The following is a 20,568-nucleotide window of genomic DNA, read 5'->3' as shown; positions in this document are numbered from 1 at the left end:
AACAACCCCCTTCAAAACACACAAAAATCTTACAGATTGAACTGAAAGCCTTGTTTCTGTAGTAACTCACTGGGATTGGCACAAAGTGTCCCCAGGAGAACAAAGAACACTACAGCACAGGAACAGGCCATTCGGCCCTCCAAGCCTGCACTGATCTTGATGCCTGCCTAAACTAACACCTTCTGCACTTCCGGGTTCCGTATCCCTCTATTCCCATCCTATTCATATATTTGTCAAGATGTCTCTTAAACGTCGCTATCGTATCTGCTTCCACCACCTCCCCCGGCAGCAAGTTCCAGGCACTCACCACCCTCTGTAAAAAACGTGCCTTGCACATCCCCTCTAAACTTTGCCCCTCTCACTTTAAACCTATGTCCCCCAGTAACTGACTCTTCCACCCTGGGAAAAAGCTTCTGACTATCCACTCTGTCCATGTCACTCATAACTTTGTAAACCTCTATCATGTCGCCCCTCCACCTCCGTCGTTCCAGTGAAAACAATCCGAGTTTCTCCAACCTCTCCTCATAGCTAATACCCTCCAGACCAGGCAACATCCTGGTAAGCCTCTTCTGTACCCTCTCCAAAGCCTCCACATCCTTCTGGTAGTGTGGTGACCAGAATTGCACAGAATATTCTCAGTGTGGCCTAACTAAAGTTCTGTACAGCTGCAGCATGACTTGCCAACTTTTATACTCTATACCCCGACCGATGAAGGCAAGCATGCCGTATGCCTTCTTGACTACCTTATCCACCTGCGTTGCCACTTTCAGTGACCTTTTTCAGGAGGTTCAGACATTCTGAAGATTAATCACCATCAGACCATGTGATGTATAAATCCAGTTTTATTAAAAGTAAAGCTTAACCAACAGTAGAAAATCAATACACCAAATTTCACTGAATTACAGAATTGCTTTACTTGAAGCTCCTTGAATCCAAAAACTACAGGTGTGACACATTGATATCTTTCAAAATGGTATTAGATAATTGCCTCCAACTAAGGAAGGCTTTCATACATTATCTTTAGATCTGTCCCTCAAGTAGACTTGACGGCATCTGGCCCTCTCCCTCAGAAAGCTGCACCACCCAAACCTGTTGACAGACTTGAAAGGTGTGCGGCTAGCTCTCAGGAAGTGCAATCAGCACTAATAGATCTGCAATTAAAAAGTACCGATTAAGGTAGTCAATTCATTGGAATTCATTTCTATAATACAGTAATATTTTTGGCATTTTTTAATATGCGTGTTACACAGAGCAGAAGCAGAACAATGGTGGGAACACAAACCCTGAAAGGAAAGGAGATATTAGAACAGGTGTCCAAAGGCTTCGTCCAAGAGGTAGATTTTAAGAAGTATCTTAAAGATGGAGAGAGATGTAGAGAGGCGGAGAAGTTTAGGAAGGGAATTCCAGAACTTAGGGCCTAGGCAGTCAATGATCGGGTACAGGGTGTGGTAGAACACAGAGAGCCTTGCAGAGCTGGAGGAGGTTACAGTGAAATAGAGAGATGAGACCATGGAGCAATATTTAAAAAATTGAGGTGTTGCCGGACTGGGAGTCAATATAGGTCAGCGAGCATAGGGGTGGTGCAAGTTAGGATACGGCCAGCAGTTTTGGCTGAGTTTATGGAAGGCCAGCAAGGATAAAATTGCATCAGTCAAGTCTAGAGGTAACAACGGCATGGTTAAGGAGGTGGAAGTAGGCAGTCTTGGTAAAGGAGGTTATAGGGTAGGAAGCTCAGCTCAGGGCCAAATTGGACATCAAAGTTGTGATCAGTCTAGCTGAGCCCCAGACAGTGGTCAGAGAGAGGGATGCAATCGGTGGTGAGGGAAACTGAGCTCAAGCCAGGAACCAAAGACAATGGATTTGGTTTTCCTAATATTTAATTGCAGGAAATTGTGGCTTTTCCAGGACCGGATGTTGGACAAGCAATCTGACAATTAAAAGAGAGGTGCTGGTGAGGTAGAGCTGGTACATGTGAAGTTTGATGTGTTTTAGATGATGTCACCAAGGGGCAGCGTGTAAATGAGAAACAGGAGGCAGCCAAGGAGAGATCCTTGGGGATGGGAAGCCATTGCAGGTAATTCTTGAGCTACAACGGGAGAGTGAGTGGATTTCCACCCAGGACAATTGAGAAGCATTGGGGCACGATGGTGTGATCAAACATGTCCAAGGCTGCAGACAGATTGAGGAGGATGAGGAATAATCAGTCACAGAGGATGCCATTTGTGACTTTGATTAGGGCAGTTTCTGTGCTGGGACAGAGCAGAAACTCAATTAGAGGGTTCAAATATCAAGCTGCAGGAAACATTTGGGAGGCGACAACACATTTAACAACTTTGACGAGGAAAGGGAGATTAGAGATGGGGATTAAATATGTGATTAAAACCAAAATCAACAGATTAAAATCTTTAATCATGGGAACAGAAGTAAGCCATTTAGCTAATCTGTACAACTCCATTTACCAGTGCTATGGCACTGAATGTTTTTGTGGGCCTGGTTTTAACCACAATGTAATCTCTGACACTGTCTGTCACTCTAGAATTGGCCTTTATAGCCACTCCAAGCGCTGCTCCACAAACCACTAACCACTGACCACCTCCAGGCGCTTACCCATTGTCTCTCGAGACAAGGAGGCCAAAGAAGAGAAGAATCTCTGAAGGCATCCAGACTGAGTCACAGCAACACCAACTCAAAGATGCATCAGATCTCAGACAGGTAATAAGATTATAAAGTTTCTTCTTTTAGGAATAACGACAGAGCTCCGATTTGGCACACAAACATTTTGCAATTATACACTGGACAAAGCATACAAACCCACTGAGCAACAGGAAGCAGCTGAGCTCTGAACACTGGAGACACATTGGAGTCCTGTCTGTTATAGACAGTGCATTTGTATAGCAGGCAATGTTACAATATAACACAATGTCATTATCATTACAACACGCACATTCCACACTACAGTATGACCCCACAAAGTCAAGCACAGCAAGAGCCCAATGTTGGACTGGGCTGGGCCAGACAGGTGTTGAGCAGAACCCTGGCTCTCCCCTGCAGTCAGAGGTAGGAAAAGGGGAGTGAACGCAGGGCGGAGTTAGTGGTTGGTCACTGGTCATGGGTCAGACTCTCCCCGCGTGACCGACTCCTTAAAGGTCACCAAGGATCACTAAAACAGATAAACACACCGACACGAAGGGAAACATCCTCAGGCAAAATGGTTAAAGCATGAGGGGAAAACAACAGGACTGCCACAGTTCTCATCACAGAATTAGAAGCAAGGGGACGACCTTTCAGCCCTTCATGACAGTACCTGCTCGAAACACATTTTCCCAGACTATTGTCATATTCCTTTTACAGCTCAAATTAAATTCATGGTGTTTGCAAAATCCACTTAATTAAGCTGCATGCAGATTTCAACCTGTTTGATTCACTCACGTTCAAATCGTCATGTACAGAATATCCCTTTCACTTCACCCCTTTCAGAGACTGGAAGGAGCAGTACCCCTGCTGTTCACTACTCTGATCCACAATGATCATCACAACCCATTCCTAAGGTTACTCCAGTTAGGGTTGGGGATGATCTGCCGTTATACAGCATATTTCACATTCAAAAATAAAGTCCCGAGGCACTTCACAGAGACTTAAGGGAGATCGGTGTCAAAAGAGCTATTAGAAGGAGTGATCAAAACTTTAGTCAAAGTGGTGTTTTTTCAGGATGCTAGGTTTCGGGGGGAAACTCCAGAGCATAGAGTCTCAGAGTTTGAAAGCATAGCTACCAATGGTGAGGAGAAAGGAGGGAGGATACACAAGAGGGCAGAGTCGGAAAAATGGAGGCTGCAATTTTACACTGGGGCAGAGGACCCACCCACCAGCCAAAATGTCAGTGGCGAGACCACCTTAGCCAGACCTGGAAGCCATGCAATGATTATATGTGGCCCAGACCCTTAAGTGGACTCGGGCAGGACTTCTGCCCCTCTGAGATAGGAAGTCCCACCCCAAGGGCTGCTGGCCAATCAGTGAGCCCGCAGCTCTCAGTCCCAGCAGCACCACCGGGAGTGGTGGCCAATGCTGGGACTGCACCCAGTAAGAGGAGCAGCAATGGAATTAAGGTAAGTGTGTGGGGCCTCGCAGGGACAATCTAGGTGGGTGGGGTTGGTTTGGGGTGGGGGGGGGCACGGGGAATGTGCTCCAGTAGGAGCGGCTTGCGCCATGGGGGGACCTCGTGGGGCACAGGGTCCCCGATCAGGAGGGCACCTTTCCCAGCCCCCAAGGAGGCCGCCAGGTTTTACTGGGCAGCCACCTGAGGAGCTGAGCTGCTTGTCCGCCATTTGTAATATACCAGCGATGGCGGGAGGAGGCCCTTAAGTTGGCAATTAATGGGACACCTAAGGGCTTTAATTGATGCAGGGTGGGCCGTTTGTCACCTCCCCCGCCAGAGAGTTTGGAGTGGTGCTGGGTGGTGGCGGGGAGTTGTATGGTTCAAGGAGGTTACAGACACAGAGAGGGGGAAGAGGCTATGCAGTGACTTAAAGACAGGATAAGAATTCTAAATTCAAGACATTGTTGGACCGAGAGGCCATCCAGAGATGCAATGGAATAGTCGAGTCTTGTGGTGTGAAAGCCATGAATGAGGGTTTCAACAGCAGATGAGCTGAGGCAGGAGCAGAGACAGGTGATATTATGGAGGTGGAAATAGGCAGTCTTTATGATGGAGAGGATACGGGGACACAAGCAACACCACTTGGCAGCCAGTGCCACATGTGGTTCTGCAATAGTATTCAGGGACATGGTAAGGAGGTGAGATTGGGTCCAATGGCCAGTTCTAGAAATAAGGAATGTATACTCCTCCCATGACCTAGCAGTAAAAAATAAAACAGATTTATTAGCCAAGTGTGCAATACAATCTCATTTAAAAACAAGCTGTTCCCACAGCTATTAGTCTGTAATTTCAAGTCTCCAAATTTCTTGAGAGATATACAGTCTCATATCTTGGTGTGGTAAGAGAGGGTGTGGCTGAGTCCATTCCATCTTCACACTGGTTGTTTTGTGTGAGTAATGCCATTGATTGTCAGGCCAGCTCATCACTTCCTGAAGGGACTCTGTGATGCCGTGTCTTCTGGTTGCAGTGCCAGTACAGGATGATCAGTAACAGGATAAGCAGGACTAGGCACACGGTCAGTGCCACAATCAGAATCACCTCTGCAAAACAAACAAGCACATGGGCATTCAGTCCAGAAAAATGTGGGGTGGAATTTTCAAACATTCAGGACCACCTTCATGTTCCCAGAGAGTCATTTAACCAGCTTTCAGATGAGACGTTAAACCGAGACCCTGTCTGTCCTCTCTGGTGGATGTAAACATTGGCACTATTGGAGCTGGGGAGTTCTCCCCAGTATCCTGGCCAATATTTATCCTTCCTCCCAAATCACTAAAACAGATGATCTGGTCATTAACACACTGCTGTTTCTGGGATCTTTCTGTGTTTCCTACATTATAACAGTGCACTTCAAAAATGCTTCATTGATTGTGAAGTATTTTGGGAAGCCTGGAGGTTGTGGAAGGTGCCATAGAAATGCAAGCTTTCTTTCTTCCTTGAAATGTTACTGATCCTCACAGCTCAGGATAAAGTGTTCACTCAAGAGATGAGAACTATCTGTAAACTCTTGAAGAGGAATCTCCAGCAAAAATACCCGAAGCAAGAAAGGAAACTCAAAATCCCCCTCACTGTATCTGTGGCGAGTACCTCACCTCCCGACTCCCCAAAGCCGATCCACCATCTACAAGGCACAAGTCAGGAGTATGATGGAATACTCTCCACTTGCCTGGATGGGTGCAGCTCCAACACTCCAGGACAAAGCAGCCCACTTGATTGGCACCCCATTCACAAACATTCACTCCCTCCACCACCGACGCACAGTGGCAGCAGTGTGTACCATCTACAAGAAGCACTGCAGCAATGCACCAAGGCTCCTTCGACAGCACCTTCCAAACCCAAGACCTCTACCAACTACAAGGACAAGGGCAGCAAATGGTTGTGAACACCACCACCTGCAAGTTCCCCTCCAAGTCACACACCATCCTGACTTGGAACTATATCGCCGTTCCTTCACTGTCGCTGGGTCAAAATCCTGGAACTCCCTTCCTAACAGCACTGTGGGTGTACCTACCCCACATGGACTGCAGCGGTTCAAGAAGGCAGCTCACCACCACCTTCTCAAGGGCAATTAGGGATGGGCAATAAATGCTGGCCTTCAAGTCCACAAATTAAAAAAAAAACCCTCTGTACATTCACGAAACTGTCTCTTTTATTTATGATCTAATGTCCTTTGATCCTTCATCCCATTGTCCTGAGAGCTGAGTTTCTATTCTACCAATTTACTATCATCCCCTGTGTCCTGTTATTGACGGGATTGTGTCTCACCCAAGGTGTGTTTTCCCACAGCGGGCCAATTCCACCGAAAACCTAAATCTGCTCTTTGCTTGGAACTGATGCTCAAGCATGTTAAACTACCCTGCCACTTCCTCAGAATTCTACCACCGTCAATGTCAAAACATCAGTGGCCCACTGTGGGATCTGCCTCCAATCTTTGAATTAGTTCCAAGGCAAATGTCAGGAACAGAAGGAAGAGCTTGCCTTTTATATAGTAACATATCGCATCCTCAGAACGTCCCAAACTACTTCACAGCCAATTAGTTACTTCTTGAGTGCAGTCACATTTGTTACTTAACCAAATTAAATACAACTTACGCTCAGTTAGGGTTCAGCCACATCAAGAGCCCTTATTGAGTCGAACAGAGCCAGAATACCAGACTTGGGAATAGGCAGCATCATTATTCCCAAAGCTCACCAAACTGTGTCCAGTAACCCAGAGACCCCACCTCTGATCCACAAACCACCTGAACTGTGTCCAGTAACCCAGAGACCCCACCTCTGATATACAAACCACCTGAACTGTGTCCAGTAACCCAGAGACCCCACCTCTGATCCACAAACCACCTGAACTGTGTCCAGTAACCCAGAGACCCCACCTCTGATATACAAACCACCCGAACTGTGTCCAGTAACCCAGAGACCCCACCTCTGATATACAAACCACCCAAACTGTGTCCAGTAACCCAGAGACCCCACCTCTGATATACAAACCACCCGAACTGTGTCCAGTAACCCAGAGACCCCACCTCTGATCCACAAACCACCTGAACTGTGTCCAGTAACCCAGAGACCCCACCTCTGATATACAAACCACCCAAACTGTGTCCAGTAACCCAGAGACCCCACCTCTGATATACAAACCACCCGAACTGTGTCCAGTAACCCAGAGACCCCACCTCTGATCCACAAACCACCTGAACTGTGTCCAGTAACCCAGAGACCCCACCTCTGATCCACAAACCACCTGAACTGTGTCCAGTAACCCAGAGACCCCACCTCTGATCCACAAACCACCTGAACTGTGTCCAGTAACCCAGAGACCCCACCTCTGATATACAAACCACCCAAACTGTGTCCAGTAACCCAGAGACCCCACCTCTGATCCACAAACCACCCGAACTGTGTCCAGTAACCCAGAGACCCCACCTCTGATATACAAACCACCCGAACTGTGTCCAGTAACCCAGAGACCCCACCTCTGATCCACAAACCACCTGAACTGTGTCCAGTAACCCAGAGACCCCACCTCTGATCCACAAACCACCTGAACTGTGTCCAGTAACCCAGAGACCCCACCTCTGATCCACAAACCACCTGAACTGTGTCCAGTAACCCAGAGACCCCACCTCTGATCCACAAACCACCTGAACTGTGTCCAGTAACCCAGAGACCCCACCTCTGATCCACAAACCACCTGAACTGTGTCCAGTAACCCAGAGACCCCACCTCTGATCCACAAACCACCTGAACTGTGTCCAGTAACCCAGAGACCCCACCTCTGATCCACAAACCACCTGAACTGTGTCCAGTAACCCAGAGACCCCACCTCTGATCCACAAACCACCTGAACTGTGTCCAGTAACCCAGAGACCCCACCTCTGATATACAAACCACCCGAACTGTGTCCAGTAACCCAGAGACCCCACCTCTGATATACAAACCACCCGAACTGTGTCCAGTAACCCAGAGACCCCACCTCTGATCCACAAACCACCTGAACTGTGTCCAGTAACCCAGAGACCCCACCTCTGATATACAAACCACCTGAACTGTGTCCAGTAACCCAGAGACCCCACCTCTGATATACAAACCACCCGAACTGTGTCCAGTAACCCAGAGACCCCACCTCTGATATACAAACCACCCGAACTGTGTCCAGTAACCCCGAGACCCCACTTCTGATATACAAACCACCCGAACTGTGTCCAGTAACCCAGAGACCCCACCTCTGATATACAAACCACCTGAACTGTGTCCAGTAACCCAGAGACCCCACCTCTGATATACAAACCACCCGAACTGTGTCCAGTAACCCAGAGACCCCACCTCTTATACACAAACCACCTGAACTGTGTCCAGTAACCCAGAGACCCCACCTCTGATCCACAAACCACCTGAACTGTGTCCAGTATCCCCAAGACCCCACCTCTGATATACAAACCACCTGAACTGTGTCCAGTAACGCAGAGACCCCACCTCTGATATACAAACCACCCGAACTGTGTCCAGTAACCCAGAGACCCCACCTCTGATCCACAAACCACCTGAACTGTGTCCAGTATCCCCAAGACCCCACCTCTGATATACAAACCACCTGAACTGTGTCCAGTAACGCAGAGACCCCACCTCTGATATACAAACCACCCAAACTGTGTCCAGTAACCCAGAGACCCCACCTCTGATATACAAACCACCTGAACTGTGTCCAGTAACCCAGAGACCCCACCTCTGATATACAAACCACCCGAACTGTGTCCAGTAACCCAGAGACCCCACCTCTGATATACAAACCACCCGAACTGTGTCCAGTAACCCAGAGACCCCACCTCTTATACACAAACCACCCGAACTGTGTCCAGTAACCCAGAGACCCCACCTCTGATCCACAAACCACCTGAACTGTGTCCAGTATCCCCAAGACCCCACCTCTGATATACAAACCACCTGAACTGTGTCCAGTAACGCAGAGACCCCACCTCTGATATACAAACCACCCAAACTGTGTCCAGTAACCCAGAGACCCCACCTCTGATATACAAACCACCTGAACTGTGTCCAGTAACCCAGAGACCCCACCTCTGATATACAAACCACCCGAACTGTGTCCAGTAACCCAGAGACCCCACCTCTGATATACAAACCACCCGAACTGTGTCCAGTCACCCCGAGACCCCACCTCTGATATACAAACCACCCGAACTGTGTCCAGTAACCCAGAGACCCCACCTCTGATATACAAACCACCTGAACTGTGTCCAGTAACCCAGAGACCCCACCTCTGATCCACAAACCACCTGAACTGTGTCCAGTAACGCAGAGACCCCACCTCTGATCCACAAACCACCTGAACTGTGTCCAGTAACCCAGAGACCCCACCTCTGATATACAAACCACCCGAACTGTGTCCAGTAACCCAGAGACCCCACCTCTGATATACAAACCACCCAAACTGTGTCCAGTAACCCAGAGACCCCACCTCTGATATACAAACCACCCAAACTGTGTCCAGTAACCCAGAGACCCCACCTCTGATATACAAACCACCCGAACTGTGTCCAGTAACCCAGAGACCCCACCTCTTATACACAAACCACCTGAACTGTGTCCAGTAACCCAGAGACCCCACCTCTGATATACAAACCACCCGAACTGTGTCCAGTAACCCAGAGACCCCACCTCTGAATTACAAACCACCCAAACTGTGTCCAGTAACCCAGAGACCCCACCTCTTATACACAAACCCCCTGAACTGTGTCCAGTAACCCAGAGACCCCACCTCTGATACACAAACCACCTGAACTGTGTCCAGTAACCCAGAGACCCCACCTCTGATCCACAAACCACCTGAACTGTGTCCAGTAACCCAGAGACCCCACCTCTGATATACAAACCACCCGAACTGTGTCCAGTAACGCAGAGACCCCACCTCTGATCCACAAACCACCTGAACTGTGTCCAGTAACCCAGAGACCCCACCTCTGATATACAAACCACCCGAACTGTGTCCAGTAACCCAGAGACCCCACCTCTGATCCACAAACCACCTGAACTGTGTCCAGTATCCCCAAGACCCCACCTCTGATACACAAACCACCTGAACTGTGTCCAGTATCCCCAAGACCCCACCTCTGATATACAAACCACCTGAACTGTGTCCAGTAACCCAGAGACCCCACCTCTGATCCACAAACCACCTGAACTGTGTCCAGTAACCCAGAGACCCCACCTCTGATATACAAACCCCCTGAACTGTGTCCAGTAACCCAGAGACCCCACCTCTTATACACAAACCACCTGAACTGTGTCCAGTAACCCAGAGACCCCACCTCTGATATACAAACCACCTGAACTGTATCCAGTAACCCAGAGACCCCACCTCTGATATACAAACCACCCGAACTGTGTCCAGTAACCTCGAGACCCCACCTCTTATACACAAACAACCTGAACTGTGTCCAGTAACCCAGAGACCCCACCTCTTATACACAAACCACCTGAACTGTGTCCAGTAACCCAGAGACCCCACCTCTGATATACAAACCACCCGAACTGTGTCCAGTAACCTCGAGACCCCACCTCTGATATACAAACCACCTGAACTGTGTCCAGTAACGCAGACACCCCACCTCTTATACACAAACCACCCAAACTGTGTCCAGTAACCCAGAGACCCCACCTCTTATACACAAACCACCTGAACTGTGTCCAGTAACGCAGAGACCCCACCTCTTATACACAAACCACCCAAACTGTGTCCAGTAACCCAGAGACCCCACCTCTGATCCACAAACCACCTGAACTGTGCCCAGTAACCCAGAGACCCCACCTCTGATACACAAACCACCTGAACTGTGTCCAGTAACCCAGAGACCCCACCTCTTATACACAAACCACCCAAACTGTGTCCAGTAACCCAGAGACCCCACCTCTTATACACAAACCACCCAAACTGTGTCCAGTAACCAGAGACCCCACCTCTGATCCACAAACCACCTGAACTGTGTCCAGTAACCCAGAGACCCCACCTCTGATCCACAAACCACCTGAACTGTGCCCAGTAACCCAGAGACCCCACCTCTTATACACAAACCACCCAAACTGTGTCCAGTAACCCAGAGACCCCACCTCTGATCCACAAACCACCTGAACTGTGTCCAGTAACCCAGAGACCCCACCTCTGATACACAAACCACCTGAACTGTGTCCAGTAACCCAGAGACCCCACCTCTTATACACAAACCACCCAAACTGTGTCCAGTAACCCAGAGACCCCACCTCTGATATACAAACCACCTGAACTGTGTCCAGTAACCCAGAGACCCCACCTCTGATACACAAACCACCCAAACTGTGTCCAGTAACCCAGAGACCCCACCTCTGATATACAAACCACCTGAACTGTGTCCAGTAACCCAGAGACCCCACCTCTGATATACAAACCACCTGAACTGTGCCCAGTAACCCAGAGACCCCACCTCTTATACACAAACCACCCAAACTGTGTCCAGTAACCCAGAGACCCCACCTCTGATATACAAACCACCTGAACTGTGTCCAGTAACCCAGAGACCCCACCTCTGATCCACAAACCACCCAAACTGTGTCCAGTAACCCAGAGACCCCACCTCTGATCCACAAACCACCTGAACTGTGCCCAGTAACCCAGAGACCCCACCTCTTATACACAAACCACCCAAACTGTGTCCAGTAACCCAGAGACCCCACCTCTGATATACAAACCACCTGAACTGTGTCCAGTAACCCAGAGACCCCACCTCTGATACACAAACCACCCGAACTGTGTCCAGTAACCCAGAGACCCCACCTCTTATACACAAACCAACTGAACTGTGTCCAGTAACCCAGAGACCCCACCTCTGATATACAAACCACCTGAACTGTGTCCAGTAACCCAGAGACCCCACCTCTGATATACAAACCACCTGAACTGTGTCCAGTAACCCAGAGACCCCACCTCTGATATACAAACCACCCAAACTGTGTCCAGCAACCCAGACACCCCACCTCTGATCCACAAACCACCTGAACTGTATCCAGTAACCCAGAGACCCCACCTCTTATACACAAACCACCTGAACTGTGTCCAGTAACCCAGAGACCCCACCTCTTATACACAAACCACCCAAACTGTGTCCAGTAACCCAGAGACCCCACCTCTTATACACAAACCACCCAAACTGTGTCCAGTAACCCAGACACCCCACCTCTGATCCACAAACCACCCGAACTGTGTCCAGTAACCCAGAGACCCCACCTCTTATACACAAACCACCCAAACTGTGTCCAGTAACCCAGAGACCCCACCTCTTATACACAAACCACCCGAACTGTGTCCAGTAACCCAGAGACCCCACCTCTTATACACAAACCACCCAAACTGTGTCCAGTAACCCAGACACCCCACCTCTGATCCACAAACCACCTGGACTGTGTCCAGTAACCCAGAGACCCCACCTCTGATACACAAACCACCTGAACTGTGTCCAGTAACCCAGAGACCCCACCTCTGATACACAAACCACCCGAACTGTGTCCAGTAACCCAGAGACCCCACCTCTTATACACAAACCACCCAAACTGTGTCCAGTAACCCAGACACCCCACCTCTGATCCACAAACCACCCAAACTGTGTCCAGTAACCCAGAGACCCCACCTCTTATACACAAACCACCCAAACTGTGTCCAGTAACCCAGAGACCCCACCTCTTATACACAAACCACCCAAACTGTGTCCAGTAACCCAGAGACCCCACCTCTTATACACAAACCACCCGAACTGTGTCCAGTAACCCAGACACCCCACCTCAGATCCACAAACCACCCAAACTGTGTCCAGTATCCCCAAGACCCCACCTCTGATATACAAACCACCTGAACTGTGTCCAGTAACGCAGAGACCCCACCTCTGATATACAAACCACCCAAACTGTGTCCAGTAACCCAGAGACCCCACCTCTGATATACAAACCACCTGAACTGTGTCCAGTAACCCAGAGACCCCACCTCTGATATACAAACCACCCGAACTGTGTCCAGTAACCCAGAGACCCCACCTCTGATATACAAACCACCCGAACTGTGTCCAGTAACCCAGAGACCCCACCTCTTATACACAAACCACCCGAACTGTGTCCAGTAACCCAGAGACCCCACCTCTGATCCACAAACCACCTGAACTGTGTCCAGTATCCCCAAGACCCCACCTCTGATATACAAACCACCTGAACTGTGTCCAGTAACGCAGAGACCCCACCTCTGATATACAAACCACCCAAACTGTGTCCAGTAACCCAGAGACCCCACCTCTGATATACAAACCACCTGAACTGTGTCCAGTAACCCAGAGACCCCACCTCTGATATACAAACCACCCGAACTGTGTCCAGTAACCCAGAGACCCCACCTCTGATATACAAACCACCCGAACTGTGTCCAGTCACCCCGAGACCCCACCTCTGATATACAAACCACCCGAACTGTGTCCAGTAACCCAGAGACCCCACCTCTGATATACAAACCACCTGAACTGTGTCCAGTAACCCAGAGACCCCACCTCTGATCCACAAACCACCTGAACTGTGTCCAGTAACGCAGAGACCCCACCTCTGATCCACAAACCACCTGAACTGTGTCCAGTAACCCAGAGACCCCACCTCTGATATACAAACCACCCGAACTGTGTCCAGTAACCCAGAGACCCCACCTCTGATATACAAACCACCCAAACTGTGTCCAGTAACCCAGAGACCCCACCTCTGATATACAAACCACCCAAACTGTGTCCAGTAACCCAGAGACCCCACCTCTGATATACAAACCACCCGAACTGTGTCCAGTAACCCAGAGACCCCACCTCTTATACACAAACCACCTGAACTGTGTCCAGTAACCCAGAGACCCCACCTCTGATATACAAACCACCCGAACTGTGTCCAGTAACCCAGAGACCCCACCTCTGATATACAAACCACCCAAACTGTGTCCAGTAACCCAGAGACCCCACCTCTTATACACAAACCCCCTGAACTGTGTCCAGTAACCCAGAGACCCCACCTCTGATACACAAACCACCTGAACTGTGTCCAGTAACCCAGAGACCCCACCTCTGATCCACAAACCACCTGAACTGTGTCCAGTAACCCAGAGACCCCACCTCTGATATACAAACCACCCGAACTGTGTCCAGTAACGCAGAGACCCCACCTCTGATCCACAAACCACCTGAACTGTGTCCAGTAACCCAGAGACCCCACCTCTGATATACAAACCACCCGAACTGTGTCCAGTAACCCAGAGACCCCACCTCTGATCCACAAACCACCTGAACTGTGTCCAGTATCCCCAAGACCCCACCTCTGATACACAAACCACCTGAACTGTGTCCAGTATCCCCAAGACCCCACCTCTGATATACAAACCACCTGAACTGTGTCCAGTAACCCAGAGACCCCACCTCTGATCCACAAACCACCTGAACTGTGTCCAGTAACCCAGAGACCCCACCTCTGATATACAAACCCCCTGAACTGTGTCCAGTAACCCAGAGACCCCACCTCTTATACACAAACCACCTGAACTGTGTCCAGTAACCCAGAGACCCCACCTCTGATATACAAACCACCTGAACTGTATCCAGTAACCCAGAGACCCCGCCTCTGATATACAAACCACCCGAACTGTGTCCAGTAACCTCGAGACCCCACCTCTTATACACAAACAACCTGAACTGTGTCCAGTAACCCAGAGACCCCACCTCTTATACACAAACCACCTGAACTGTGTCCAGTAACCCAGAGACCCCACCTCTGATATACAAACCACCCGAACTGTGTCCAGTAACCTCGAGACCCCACCTCTGATATACAAACCACCTGAACTGTGTCCAGTAACGCAGACACCCCACCTCTTATACACAAACCACCCAAACTGTGTCCAGTAACCCAGAGACCCCACCTCTTATACACAAACCACCTGAACTGTGTCCAGTAACGCAGAGACCCCACCTCTTATACACAAACCACCCAAACTGTGTCCAGTAACCCAGAGACCCCACCTCTGATCCACAAACCACCTGAACTGTGCCCAGTAACCCAGAGACCCCACCTCTGATACACAAACCACCTGAACTGTGTCCAGTAACCCAGAGACCCCACCTCTTATACACAAACCACCCAAACTGTGTCCAGTAACCCAGAGACCCCACCTCTTATACACAAACCACCTGAACTGTGTCCAGTAACGCAGAGACCCCACCTCTTATACACAAACCACCCAAACTGTGTCCAGTAACCCAGAGACCCCACCTCTGATCCACAAACCACCTGAACTGTGTCCAGTAACCCAGAGACCCCACCTCTGATCCACAAACCACCTGAACTGTGCCCAGTAACCCAGAGACCCCACCTCTTATACACAAACCACCCAAACTGTGTCCAGTAACCCAGAGACCCCACCTCTGATCCACAAACCACCTGAACTGTGTCCAGTAACCCAGAGACCCCACCTCTGATACACAAACCACCTGAACTGTGTCCAGTAACCCAGAGACCCCACCTCTTATACACAAACCACCCAAACTGTGTCCAGTAACCCAGAGACCCCACCTCTGATATACAAACCACCTGAACTGTGTCCAGTAACCCAGAGACCCCACCTCTGATACACAAACCACCCAAACTGTGTCCAGTAACCCAGAGACCCCACCTCTGATATACAAACCACCTGAACTGTGTCCAGTAACCCAGAGACCCCACCTCTGATATACAAACCACCTGAACTGTGCCCAGTAACCCAGAGACCCCACCTCTTATACACAAACCACCCAAACTGTGTCCAGTAACCCAGAGACCCCACCTCTGATATACAAACCACCTGAACTGTGTCCAGTAACCCAGAGACCCCACCTCTGATCCACAAACCACCCAAACTGTGTCCAGTAACCCAGAGACCCCACCTCTGATCCACAAACCACCTGAACTGTGCCCAGTAACCCAGAGACCCCACCTCTTATACACAAACCACCCAAACTGTGTCCAGTAACCCAGAGACCCCACCTCTGATATACAAACCACCTGAACTGTGTCCAGTAACCCAGAGACCCCACCTCTGATACACAAACCACCCGAACTGTGTCCAGTAACCCAGAGACCCCACCTCTTATACACAAACCAACTGAACTGTGTCCAGTAACCCAGAGACCCCACCTCTGATATACAAACCACCTGAACTGTGTCCAGTAACCCAGAGACCCCACCTCTGATATACAAACCACCTGAACTGTGTCCAGTAACCCAGAGACCCCACCTCTGATATACAAACCACCCAAACTGTGTCCAGTAACCCAGACACCCCACCTCTGATCCACAAACCACCTGAACTGTATCCAGTAACCCAGAGACCCCACCTCTTATACACAAACCACCTGAACTGTGTCCAGTAACCCAGAGACCCCACCTCTTATACACAAACCACCCAAACTGTGTCCAGTAACCCAGAGACCCCACCTCTTATACACAAACCACCCAAACTGTGTCCAGTAACCCAGACACCCCACCTCTGATCCACAAACCACCCGAACTGTGTCCAGTAACCCAGAGACCCCACCTCTTATACACAAACCACCCAAACTGTGTCCAGTAACCCAGAGACCCCACCTCTTATACACAAACCACCCGAACTGTGTCCAGTAACCCAGAGACCCCACCTCTTATACACAAACCACCCAAACTGTGTCCAGTAACCCAGACACCCCACCTCTGATCCACAAACCACCTGGACTGTGTCCAGTAACCCAGAGACCCCACCTCTGATACACAAACCACCTGAACTGTGTCCAGTAACCCAGAGACCCCACCTCTGATACACAAACCACCCGAACTGTGTCCAGTAACCCAGAGACCCCACCTCTTATACACAAACCACCCAAACTGTGTCCAGTAACCCAGACACCCCACCTCTGATCCACAAACCACCCAAACTGTGTCCAGTAACCCAGAGACCCCACCTCTTATACACAAACCACCCAAACTGTGTCCAGTAACCCAGAGACCCCACCTCTTATACACAAACCACCCAAACTGTGTCCAGTAACCCAGAGACCCCACCTCTTATACACAAACCACCCGAACTGTGTCCAGTAACCCAGACACCCCACCTCAGATCCACAAACCACCCAAACTGTGTCCAGTAACCCAGACACCCCACCTCTGATCCACAAACCACCTGAACTGTATCCAGTAACCCAGAGACCCCACCCCTGATCCACAAACCACCCGAACTGTGTCCAGTAACCCAGAGACCCCACCCCTGATCCACAAACCACCCGAACTGTGTCCAGTAACCCAGAGACCCCACCTCTGATCCAAACCACCTGAACTGTGTCCAGTAACCCAGAGACCCCACCTCTGATCCACAAACCACCCAAACTGTGTCCAGTAACCCAGAGACCCCACCTCTGATCCACAAACCACCCGAACTGTGTCCAGTAACCCAGAGACCCCACCTCTGATACACAAACCACCCAAACTGTGTCCAGTAACCCAGAGACCCCACCTCTTATACACAAACCACCCAAACTGTGTCCAGTAACCCAGAGACCCCACCTCTGATCCACAAACCACCCGAACTGTGTCCAGTAACCCAGAGACCCCACCTCTGATACACAAACCACCCAAACTGTGTCCAGTAACCCAGAGACCCCACCTCTTATACACAAACCACCCAAACTGTGTCCAGTAACCCAGAGACCCCACCTCTGATCCACAAACCACCTGAACTGTGTCCAGTAACCCAGAGACCCCACCTCTTATACACAAACCACCTGAACTGTGTCCAGTAACCCAGAGACCCCACATCTGATCCACAAACCACCTGAACTGTGTCCAGTAACCCAGAGACCCCACCTCTGATCCACAAACCACCTGAACTGTATCCAGTAACCCAGAGACCCCACCTCTTATACACAAACCACCTGAACTGTGTCCAGTAACCCAGAGACCCCACCTCTGATCCACAAACTACCTGAACTGTGTCCAGTAACCCAGAGACCCCACTTCTGATACACAAACCACCTGAACTGTGTCCAGTAACCCAGAGACCCCACCTCTTATACACAAACCACCCGAACTGTGTCCAGTAACCCAGAGACCCCACCTCTTATACACAAACCACCTGAACTGTGTCCAGTAACCCAGAGACCCCACCTCTGATACACAAACCACCCAAACTGTGTCCAGTAACCCAGAGACCCCACCTCTTATACACAAACCACCCGAACTGTGTCCAGTAACCCAGAGACCCCACCTCTGATCCACAAACCACCTGAACTGTGTCCAGTAACCCAGAGACCCCACCTCTTATACACAAACCACCCGAACTGTGTCCAGTAACCCGATAAAGAAGCATCAGAGCCCACCCTGAACTGTGCCCAGTGTCCCCGATGTAGAAGCATCAGAGCCCACCCTGAACTGTGCCCAGTGTCCCCAATATAGAGGCATCAGAGCCCACCCTGAACTGTGCCCAGTATCCCTGATCCAGAGGCATCAGAGCCCACCCTGAACTGTACCCAGTATCCCTGATATAGAAGCGCCAGAGCCCACCCTGAACTGTGCCCTGTATCCCCGATCCAGCGGCATCAGAGCCCTCCCTGAACTGTGCCCAGTATCCCCGATATAGAAGCATCAGATCCCCCCCTGAGCTGTGCCCAATATCCCTGTTATCGAAGCATCAGAGCCCACCCTGAACTGTGCCCAGTATCCCCAATATAGAAGCATCAGAGCCCATCCTGAACTGTGCCCAGTGTCCCCAATATCGAAGCATCAGAGCCCACCCAGAACTGTGCCCAGTGTCCCCCATATAGAAGCATCAGAGCCCACCCTGAACTGTGCCCAGTGTCCCCCATATAGAAGCATCAGAGCCCATCCTGAACTGTGCCCAGTGTCCCCAATATCAAAGCATCAGAGCCCACCCAGAACTGTGCCCAGTGTCCCCCATATAGAAGCATCAGAGCCCACCCTGAACTGTGCCCAGTGTCCCCCATATAGAAGCATCAGAGCCCATCCTGAACTGTGCCCAGTGTCCCCAATATCAAAGCATCAGAGCCCACCCTGAACTGTGCCCAGCGTCCCCGATACATAAGCATCAGATCCCACCCTGAACTGTGCCCAATGTCCCCGAGACCCCCACCTCTAATATAGAAGCACCAGAGCGCACCCTCAACTGTGCCCAGTGTCCCCCAGACCCGCAACTCGAATATAGATGCACCAGAGCCCACCCTGAACTGTGCCCAGTGTCCCCGAGACCCCCATCTCGAATATAGCAGCACCAGAGCGCACCCTGAACTGTGCCCTGTGTTCCTGAGATTGTCATGAGGAGGAACAACTGTCCAGAATGAAAGAGGGCACCTAGCAGTAATGGTTGGAGTGACACATGACGGAATGCACAGGGGACCTTCCCAAGCTAATATAGGTCTGGGTCAACTTCCGGACAGACTATTGAGTCCTGTGTCAGTACATTACCTGTTTGATTGGTGCTACTAGACAGCTTGCATTCCTCATCTCGATTGTCAGAGATCAGATCTTTGGTGATTCGGATGAAGTCCTTTAAGGGACAGTGCTCAGTGCAGGATGGCAGAACGAGAAGGTGTGCCTCAGAATCAGTCGTGTTCCTGAAGTACATGTCCAGCGTGAAGGACCTGCAGAAGGCACATGTAGGCAGAATGTGTTCCATTCAGTGTGGGTCTGATAGAAACTGAATGAAACATAATAATATGAAGGAACAAATGCACTTTCGATGACAACTGACAGCGGCTAAGTTGCCCGAGACACTTGCAGTCCCCAGCACAGTACTGGCCCCTGTAGATCCATATCAGAAGTGCTCATCCATTTGACAGTAAGAAGCTCTAAATGTGTGTGTGTTCAAGTGTCTCTCTGCAACCTCCTCCAGCTCTGCAAGCCTTTGAGATCTCCAAGTTCCTCCAATTCTGGCCTCTTGAGCATCCCCGATTTTAATCTCTTCCACCATTGATAACCGCGCCTTCAGCTACTCTGAAATTTCCTCCTTAAACCTCTCTACTTCTCCTTTTGCCTTTAAGATGCTCCTTAAAACATAAAAATATCACTAAGCGTTTGGTCTTCGACTTAATATCTTCTTCTCTGGCTTGATGTCAAATTGTATTTTATAATAAGCCTATGAGGGAGTGCTGCACTGCCAGAGGAGCAGCACTGAGGGAGCGCTGCACTACTGGAGCAGCAGCACTGAAGGAGTGCTGCACTGTCAGAGGAGCAGCACTGAGGGAGCACTGCAGTGCCAGAGGTGCTGTATTGAGGGAGTGCTGTCATGCCAGAGGTAGTGTCTTTAGGATGAGAAATTAAACTGATACTCCTGTGCCGGAAACCATAGC

At 50.0% G+C, this 20,568-nt stretch overlaps 1 protein-coding gene across 1 annotated transcript; it reads right to left on the bottom strand.

Annotated features, from left to right (window-relative positions):
- Positions 1 to 824: 824 nt before the first annotated feature.
- LOC137362989 (lysosomal acid phosphatase-like) lies at positions 825 to 19,858 on the bottom strand. The gene is made up of 2 exons (XM_068027106.1): positions 19,685 to 19,858; positions 825 to 5,193 (listed from the first exon to the last, which is right to left on the bottom strand). The coding sequence occupies exons 1-2, from the start codon at positions 19,842 to 19,844 to the stop codon at positions 5,063 to 5,065; spliced, it is 291 nt and encodes a 96-aa protein (XP_067883207.1). The 5' UTR covers positions 19,845 to 19,858; the 3' UTR covers positions 825 to 5,062.
- Positions 19,859 to 20,568: the final 710 nt, after the last annotated feature.

Source organism: Heterodontus francisci, unplaced genomic scaffold, assembly GCF_036365525.1.
Source record: "Heterodontus francisci isolate sHetFra1 unplaced genomic scaffold, sHetFra1.hap1 HAP1_SCAFFOLD_1576, whole genome shotgun sequence".
NCBI lineage: Eukaryota > Metazoa > Chordata > Chondrichthyes > Heterodontiformes > Heterodontidae > Heterodontus > Heterodontus francisci.
This window is presented reverse-complemented; position numbering and strand designations above follow the sequence as displayed.